The sequence below is a fragment of the Electrona antarctica genome (genome assembly GCF_951216825.1).
Source record: "Electrona antarctica genome assembly, chromosome: 7".
NCBI classification, from domain to species: Eukaryota; Metazoa; Chordata; class Actinopteri; order Myctophiformes; family Myctophidae; genus Electrona; species Electrona antarctica.
The window spans coordinates 39,926,338-39,936,580 of record NC_136812.1 but is presented as its reverse complement, the minus strand read 5'-3'; the positions used below and the strand labels follow the sequence as shown (position 1 = coordinate 39,936,580).

The 10,243-nt window shown below is 44.3% G+C and overlaps 1 protein-coding gene across 1 annotated transcript in view; it reads right to left on the bottom strand.

Moving 5' to 3' along the window:
* Positions 1–6,880, bottom strand: part of pex5la (peroxisomal biogenesis factor 5-like a) — a gene marked incomplete at both ends in the record, with an annotated part of 143,379 nt that extends 136,499 nt beyond the window's left edge. Inside the window, one exon of the mRNA XM_079507094.1 lies at positions 6,860–6,880. Coding sequence (XP_079363220.1) covers positions 6,860–6,880 — 21 coding nt within the window. The remainder of the gene's footprint in view (positions 1–6,859) is intronic.
* Positions 6,881–10,243: the final 3,363 nt, after the last annotated feature.

The window sequence follows — 10,243 nt, the reverse complement described above, 5'->3', positions numbered from 1 at the left end:
AGTTGCTCCTAAGGAAAAGCACTGAAATCTATGCGTAAATTGGTTTTCTCTCAACTGTCTCAATCTTATCTAGTACTTCCGTACTCCATGCCAGGCTCACTAAATTGGATGGTTTTGACAACAAGACAACAGACTCTTCCATGTGAGTAGCCTTGACTCCATTGTATTTCTGACTCCTACGCAGTCAGTCAAGCACAGCATTGTCGGCTACCATTCCCTATAGGTTGGCACTATACCTTTCTGCCACCCTGCACCAGTCATGCCAATCTTTGATATAGCGCATGCAGGCTGAGCCCAATACTATGGCAGTTAACCATGAGGACAAAATGTGGCCTTAATCTGGCACCCATTTCTCACCATGAACTTTCATCCACCCAATGTTGGCTCACTGTGCGGTGATTATGAGGACACCCCCAAAAGAAAACATGGAACATGGGACCCTTCTTAACTTCCTTGACAAAAATCTGTCCAGTACTGGATGTGCACAGTACTGTAGCTGCCACATTATACTGACTTGTAGATTGTCACAGGATAAGAATGGATACTCTGGGTGTCTGTTTATAGGAGAAACAGCTAGACGTTGAGCACCCACCGTGAGTCGTTGTGTTGTGTTGCTGTTCTATAAAGAGGAGCATGTAAGCCTCATCTAGAATTCTAAGCCACGGAGGGCTAATAGATCAAGACCCACGACCCGCTGTGATTTATACCGCTAGCATCCATACAGCTGTCACATCTTCATAGTGAAATATGTTAAGAAGAATGTTTGTAAGTCAGTGATAGTATACCTCAAAGATGTATCCGATTTTCTCAGACTTGATCTGACACTCAGATCAGAATTACGAAGAATCCTTCCCATATGGTGCTCTAGATAAGATAAGAATACATTCTACACAATTCTACACAAATACTGTACCAGTGCTACTTGATCTAGGTCTGACTGGTTTCTGTGTTATTCACATGGCCAAAAATTACTTAAAAACACAATTGAAAATGCACACTTTCACAAATATTGTACACACAGCTGAAAACGACTTCAAGAATATATAGTGTTGTTGCAGTCAAGATAAATGCATCTGTTACTGTATGCAAGCGAGCAGTATAGGGACCATTAACATCAGACCAAGCGTCTGGTTTGCAATGACTGGACATTAGCTGCCAAATTGTCCCCATAAAATGAAGTGATAATAGCAAGGGCATAGAGCTGGGTAAGGACGATAGGGACCTGTCCCTAACTATGTTGAGCATGTGCTGAAATGTCCCTAGCTATTATTTTTGATTGGCAATAAATGTTTTGTCCATTAGTTTCTAGCCATTGTAAACAGCTGTAGTTCTCTATTAAGACCTTCCTGCTGATTGGCTTTGCCATTTCTTATTAACATAAGAACATAAGGACTGTGGGCTAAGTACATGTAAGAAGATGATAGATGATATTTAGATTTGTAGATGAATGTTTTTGCTACGCTGTCAGTTTATTTATTTTCTGGATTCCTAATTTGCAGTAAAGAAAACAAAAAAACAACACTGAACAAAGCCGTATACATTTTCCATACATAGAATGCATTATTTAGTCACATGACAGAGGTAGTAGCTCACAGAGCCATTGAAAGGAGAGTTCTGTCAATGAGGGGGCACAAAACAGCCCGGTCACCTGGTTCATGTAACTTGGTTGTCACTCTAAAGCCCATAGACTCCAATGCATTCAGTAAAGTTCCCGGTTCAGGCCTTTGTCACTCTTCGCCAATAGAAGTCTATGTAGAATTGGACTGGCCCCATGAAGTGAACGGTAACTCTCTCATCTATACGACTCTGGTAGCTCAGACAGAGGGGGGCGGGGTCACAGTTGAGGCCTATCGGGTTGTAACAACATGATTATAAGCCTAATTATAAGCCTCCTCGAAATGTTAATAATCATGGTGTTACATGGGGTTGCACTGCAATGGTATACTAATTGGTCCATTAAGCCCTAAACTCATACATGAAACTCTGCTACTGATGACTATCCTCATCAGTGTGTGGATGTATTTTCAAATGCAGCAGTACTTGATACAAGAGGCAATACAAGTAGGCCTATACTGTGGTGTTTTTCTAAGAAAACAGAGAGAATAGCAGGTAAAGAACCGTGTAGACCTGAAGACAAGCCACCTCAACCAAACCCCTATACATTGAAGTTCAAAAGCTATCAATTACAGTCCTCTGTATTCAGGCCATTGTATCCTTGGCTTCACTAAAGCCCGAACTTGAAAAGGAATTATCTCTTTTCATTGTGTCAAAACATAAACCATGAAGTGAAAATAATAGCTCTCTCTCTCGCTCTCTCTCTCTCTCTCTCTCTCTCTCTCTCTCTCTCTCTCTCTCTCTCGCTCGCTGGGGGGGACGAAGCCAAAAGATGATACAAACAATCTCCTTGCCAAAGACTCCTGGGACAGCAGCCCTCCCGGAACCTATGCCCCTTCCCCTCGTCCTTTCTTATTCATTCAATAAACATCCTTAACAATATTGGGTGGTTCTTGAAGCGTGAACAGTACGTTCAGTATAGTACCTTAGGCAGGGTGTGGCTTTTGGAGGCCAAAAAGAATCTTGCGATAGATTCGCAAGATGCAAATCTATCACAACTTTTGAAGTTTTTTTTGATTTTCTAGTTGACTATCTAAATTGCCACAACTACTGTTTTTCGTCTCCAGTCCAAAATGGAATTTTGAAAATGATTAGAAAATGTTATTGTCAGAAGTATTGGGCTATACATCCAGTTTCTACCAGTCCAGACCAGTATATACTCATTATTAAGCAAACAGTCTGGATTCAGAAAGAAAAGCTACCAGAGCAGCACCGTCTCATTATAAAAGTGCTTTGTCTAGCTTAGAGGACAATATGGCATCAAATGGATCTAAGGACTGCTGCAAGAGGTTTGAAAAGGGTACAATTGTGTTTGGACTTCTGTTGGCATTAGAAGTTATTAATAGACCTGCAAACTATTGAATGAATAAGTGTGTGTCACATCCACTCTATAAGAGATATTGGCCGATATTCTTTATATGGTGTGTGTGTGTGTGTGTGTGTGTGTGTGTGTGTGTGTGTGTGTGTGTGTGTGTGTGTGTGTGTGTGTGTGTGTGTGTGTGTGTGTGTGTGTGTGTGTGTGTGTGTGTGTGCGCGCGTGTGTGTATAACTCAAATATGATAATCAAACACTGACAATTGATGATGACAATAATAATAATAATAATTAATAATAATTTAGTCCTCTTTAGTTGTTTATTGGGGTGTATTTGTCACTGTACATTTCGACATACATGACATTTGTCCTCTGCATTTAACCAATCATAACTATCAGGAGCAGTGGGGATATGCCATTAATATGGCGCCCCGGGAGCAGTGAGGGCTTACGCTTCTTGCTCAGGGGCACATAGACCGGGTGAGGTTGGGAGGGCAACTTTTTAATGACCCCAAGCATCTTTTTCTGAATGATGTTCTGTAAATAAAATGGTTTTACGTATGACACCGATACCGACAGATACGTGAGAACGTGGTGCACACATATACTCTCACAGTTACTGTACTATACATAATCATGCTCACACATACAGTATATTAGAGCGGGGTAACAGAGGCACATTCTTCAGAAATACAGAGGATATTTCAATACGGACATGTATTGTATATACTGTATATACAGCGTTCTTCAACCTCACTGTGTTCAATTACATGGCAGTTCTGCTGTACATATCTACAGTATGTCAAAAGGACACTGCACATCTGTAGAAAGGTAAGCGGACTGAATTGTTTTCCAGCATTGAACTTCAGCGCACTGTTGTGTGTTCCCATTCTGTAGGAGAGTGGTAATTAATATGTTCTTGCACCAAGGACATCACAAACTATTGTGCATTCATCGTACTTGGATGCTGAATGCTGAGACTATGAACTTGTCTTAAAGGGACACTTCACCTTTTTGCAAAAAGAACTGGGCTCACTTCCTTCCTGGACTACAATTCCCATAATGCTTTGGTGCACTGCTCCTCCTTGTAGATAGGGGGAGGGCTGTCTTAATGTAGTCCAGGAAGTAAGTGAGCCCAGTGTCCATGACATCAGAGACACTGGGCTCACTGCTAAAATCTAAAATATCTAAAACCATATATTACACACATAAAGACCCCAGGAAAGTGTTCTAAACTCCAAACGACATTAACATATTTTTTTTTTGCAAAAAAGGGTGAAGTTTCCCTTTAAAAGGTTTGTTCCGATTTTTTGAATTAAAGCTGTAGCAAATGACTATTCTTTGTGTCCAGTATCACTACACCGATAATGAAAAGAAGGTACTCGCACACTGTGGGCTCCGATGCTCGTGAAGTGCCTTTATTTGCACAAAAGATTGACGTTTCGAGCGCAATGCTCTTCCTCAGACATTGCGCTCGAAACGTCACAGTCAATTTTTTGTGCAAATAAAGGCACTTCACAAGCATCGGAGCCCACAGTGTGCGAGTACCTTCTTTTCATTATCTGTGCATATACTACTCACCGCTCAGCACCTGCCCAAGTTGGGGTTGGATGTGCATGTCTTTGTACTTTTTTCCAGTATCACTACACCAGCATGCAGCAGCAGCAGCACAAAACCATAGTTCCATGGTTTTCAAAGTGGGGTCTGCGGACATCCGTTACATTATGCATAGGGGTGGTTTGGGTGTTACAATAATTAAACCAATCACCGTGCCACTTGCCATTGCCTTCAAGAGGTCCCTTATCCGTTGCCCGTTATGCCCAGTGCTATATTGCTTTGAAGTCTCACTTGTGCTGCACCCCCCCTAACCCTAAACCTAACCTAACTGAACGAGCAAATGGAATCGTGCACACCGCACAATGCCTGGCACAAGCCAAATAACTTCTTTGACCATACAATTATATAAACACAATGGACACAAGGAAGTGGCAGGCACTCACTTCTGCTGATTATAGGAAAATTACAAAGAGATGCGTAGGAGAATAAGGAGAGATGACACAGCCTGACTCCACGGACATCTCCATTGCAGGCGCGCAGTGCGCGCCGCTATACCAAACTAATTTGGCATTATAGCTTTACGGGTGCTTTTAAACTCCACTATGCGCCTTCCCAAATGTGTGTGACCATTTAGGGGGAAAGCGTGCCAACACGCCCATTACCACACCTATAGGCACAAATACCGGTGTCTGCATAATAGATAGCGGGTGACGCTGGACCAAAATACCATTAAGGGACAGAGCAAGCTCATATAGCCTACTCATCATTTTTGGGCAACGGCTGACTTGCGGGCCGCGTTGCGGGTAACGGCGGCGACAAATCTACAGCAATGACACTGACAATACACACACATGTCTACATGGGGTTAATTGGCATAACAACTAAATTGGGTAGAAAAGGCAGTAAAAAAAAGTTAAAAAACTAAATCTGCACACGAGTCACGACCAAACTTTCATGAATTCTCTTTTAGTTATTTTTCTAAATTCTCAGTTATCAGATGATGATTCCTTTTAAGATGTGGTGTAACTAACATGTGAGTGTCTACTAGCCTACAGTAGCACAAAACATTCACTGCATATTGGCAAAACAAAGCAGGATTGTCAGCAGTGTCTTTTTACTCAGCAGCCACAATGGAAATGTTTCAACTTTAGCCAAAACAGGTCCATTGTTGTGAATATCCTGGAATGGGATATGCCTATCCCATTGATGTGTGGTTTGAAGTGCTGACTGTTTCAGTTTTGGTTTCATGATCTGTCTGTCTGTCTGTCTGTCTGTCTGTCTGTCTGTCTGTCTGTCTGTCTGTCTGTCAGTCTTTCTCTCCCCCTCTCTCCCTCTGTCCCCTCTGTCCCCCCGTCTGTCCCCCCGTCTGTCTGTCTGTCTGTCTGTCTGTCTGTCTGTCTGTCTGTCTGTCTGTCTGTCTGTCTGTCTGTCTGTCTGTCTGTCTGTCTGTCTGTCTGTCTGTCTGTCTGTCAGTCTTTCTCTCTCCCTCTCTCCCTCTCTCCCCCCTCTCTCCACCCCTCTGTCCCCCCGTCTGTCTGTCTGTCCCCCCGTCTGTCTGTCCCCCCGTCTGTCCCCCCGTCTGTCTGTCTGTCCCCCCGTCTGTCTGTCTGTCTGTCTGTCTGTCCCCCCGTCTGTCTGTCTGTCTGTCTGTCTGTCTGTCTGTCTGTCTGTCTGTCTGTCTGTCTGTCTGTCTGTCTGTCTGTCTGTCTCTCTCTCTCTCTCTCTCTCTCTCTCCCCCACCCCCTTCCCTCCCAGGCTGAATACTTGCTTCACTAGTATTTGCGAAGAAACATCATAACAGTCTCTATATAGCCAATATATATTTACAGTATGGCATTGGCAACTGACGTCACACGTCCGTGACATCACGCGTGCTCCTGCAACTGCACGCGTGGAGCGCTGTTATTATAGTCAGACTCAGAACTATAAGCCTATATAAGGTTTCCTCGGCTCCGTGCCACGGTGGTCAAGGTGACAGTAAATGATATGATGACACACGATGATGTTTAGGCTACACATGCATGCACATGCATGCATGCACACACACACTCACGCTGCAAGCAAGCCCAATGTGGTGCCCAGAGGTGCGCACTCTCTTTTCACAATACCTTTACTTATTACTTTATAGCCTGCAGCTCTCAGAATCACAATTACCAGCCCGGTGCCTGTCTTAAAAAGTATCACTCTGATTTGAGCTGTCAGTTAGATTGCAGTGTGATTAGCATATGTCCCTCGTGTAAAAATGTCCTTGGCGTGAACTAGGCTTCATTTAGAAGTGCGCTCCTTATTCACGTCATTGTGTTACGACCACGTAAAAACACAATATGCAAATTGTTTCCCATGCTAAAACAAACAATAATTAACCTATCCTTACCTGTAAATGCCCCTGGTACATTATTGAGCCAATCACGGATCTCTCCGGGAGTAGATGTTTTTGACTTCTTCCACAGCTTGCGCGAGATAGCTACAGAAGGCTGCTGCAAATGTTCACATTCTAGTCGGCTACGCAAAGAGTTATTCAGGCGAGTGCATCAATGTTTCAGTCTTTCTGGCTGCGCCGGAGTGGAGCTGTCCTCGCCTTAAGTGCTGAACTTACTAGATTTCAGCCATCTAAGGTTGTTTTCTTTTTTTCTCCCCCCCGCGTGTCAGAGAAAACTGCCGGTCGAAAACAGCAGAGGAGTGATGATTGAATGAGTCAGAGTCACTTTCAATTCGGAGATTCTTCACAGTGCGCTGACGTGAGCTTGTGAAGTGCTGCTTTGGTTCTGCCGATTCCAAACCTTTACTGAACAGCGCTATCTCCCCCTCTCTCTTGTGGCGAGTGTTCATCCTGTTCTTATAGTGTAGCCTACTCTGTGCCTTGTTTGCCAAAATGCCAACTCCCCCTAACCCAGCCCTCTCTCCTCTCCCACTCCTCTCTGGTGCCTCCTCCGCTCCGTGGCTCACGTGTTCCTAAAAGACTCAAGAAGCACGCAACGATGTCGCTCGCCATAGCTGATTTAGATATAGATTTAGATTATTTTTGGACATAGTAAATTAAGATTGAGAAGCTTCCTCCGTGCAGCGCTCTTATCGTAGCCTACAGTAGACCTATAGGCTATATGTACACAATACAATCCGTATTTTAACCTGATAATTCTCCTTTTTTGCAGAAACTTATGAGTTTAACTTCAGATTTCACTGTTCAGGTCTAGTCAGGTGTGGTCACTGGTAAGGCTATGGTCATGCATGCTCCAACGTTGTAGGCTACCTATGCCATGTGAGTGGTAGCCTACACATGATTAAGGTAATTAATGCAATATGTAAAGCATCTGTTTCATGACTTTCATCCTGTTTAATCATGGAACATAATAGATAGTTATGGAGTATGGACCACTCGTCAATTTGCATAATGGTCAATTATATGCAATGTATTCCATGTTGGGGGGTACCAGCACCAAGCCCCATTGATAAACATATTAGCGGATACTATTTTGTTCGCAGCTGTCCAATTAGTAGACTAAAGCATTGGGCTGCATAACAATAATTATGCAAATAACATGTAGTTTCAAGGTGACAATATTAGTGGAGCATGAAATGTTCTTCTGTAGTATCTCTAATTAGGAAGTTCACTCAAGATTCTTTATAGTCGGGTTTCGGCTCCTCAGCATCAACAAGAGAAATAGTACAGCAATATTAATAAAATAGCAATAATAGAAATAGCATACAAATATATAATACATATTGCAGAATGTAAGGTGTCTCTGCACACACACACACACACACACACACACACACACACACACACACACACACACACACACACACACACACACACACACACACACACACAATTTAGGCATTTGGCAGACGCTCTTAATCCAGAGCGATTAAAACATGGTAATACATCAAATACAAAAAATAGTCAACAAGAATCATACGTAAGCTCAGGGACGGATTAACCCCCACGAGGGCCCCATGGCCGGTAATATTTGCAGGGCCCCCATAGCGCACGTGCGCGCGACATTTTCGTGTTTTTCTGTGTTTTTATCATCTTTTTAACGTAAATTTAACAAAATCAACAGCCAATGAAGGGCCCCAGGAGCACTTTTCAGGGCGTCAAACCTAGTACCTCACGGTCCAATTTCCTCGAAGGGCCCCTGAGAGCCACGCACGCACGCACGCACGCGCACACGCGCACACACGCACACACACACACACACACACACACACACACACACACACACACACACACACACACACACACACACACACACACACACACAGCATGGTTGGCAAATAAAAGGAAAGGAGAAACCTGAATAACTGAGTAGAGAAACAGTGAATGCATCTGTTCCAGGTGCACTGCATGATACAATTAAGCAACTAACATCCTACATCCTACCATGCTCTGTGGCATGTATACAAATACTTAGCAGGCCAAGTTAACCTTCACTGTGGATCAGAAATACTGAGTGCTAACAGGCCTAAACGTGTCCATTTTCTGCTTCCTGGACCCATTGGTGAAGGCTTGTTTACCCACCCTCTGCCTCATCATAACAAACATCATCAACGTCTCTATGCAATCAGGCACTGTACCCACCAGTCTCAAAATTGCCTCCGTTATACCCCAATCCCGAAGAAGCCTGGTTTGGACCCTGATGACTTTGCTAACTACCGACCGATCTCCAACCTGCCTTTCCTCAGTAAGACCTTGGAAAGAGCAGTAGCCGCACAGCTCCATCAGCACATGTCCAACCATGAACTCTTCGAACCCCTCCAGTCTGGCTACAGAGCTCACCACAGCACGCAGACCGCCCTGCTCAAGATCACCAACGATCTCCTTATGGCTGCTGACTCAGGAAACATTAGTCTCCTGATTCTTCTCGATCTCTCTGCAGCTTTCGACACCGTCTCCCATTCCATCCTCCTCAATCGCCTTTCCACCCACCTTGGACTCACCGGATCCATTCTCTCCTGGTTCCATAGCTGTCCAACATGCAGCAGTTTGTCTCCATCAATGGATCCAGCTCCCACCATGCCCCAGTTAACCATGGAGTACCACAAGGCTCTGTTCTTGGTCCCATCCTTTTCACCATCTACATGCTTCCACTCGGTCAGATCCGTCAACACAATCTACGGTTCCACTGCTATGCTGATGATACACAACTGTATCTCAGCACTACACCAACCACTCTGCTCCCCCCACAGTCCATTGTCAACTCCCAACTTCCATGAAATAAAGACCTGGGTGACCACCAACCTACTCAAACTCAACAGCAAGAAAACAGAGCGCATGGTCATGGGTCCCAAGGCTCAGCTTGAGAAGATCGGACATTTTCTTCTCCAGGTGGATGGCTGTTCCATCTCTCCATCCCCCGAAGTGCGCAACCTGGGTGTCATCCTGGACTCTACTCTCTCCTTTCAATCCCACATCAAATCCGTTACCAAATCCGCCTTCTTTCACCTCAAAAACATTTCCAGACTCTGGCCATCACTCCCAGACTCTGTGGCAGAGACCCTCATTCACGCTTTCATCTCCTCCCGTCTGGATTATTGTAATGGTGTCCTTTTCGGCCTCCACAACAAGGCCCTTGACAGATTACAGTATGTCCAAAACTCGGCTGCCAGAGTGCTCACCCGTACACAACGCTGGCAGCACATCACCCCCACCCTCAAACACCTCCACTGACTTCAGGTTAAGTTCTGCATCACCTACAAACTGCTCCTCCTCACCTACAAATCCCTCCATGGCCTTGCCCCACGGTATCTGTCTGAC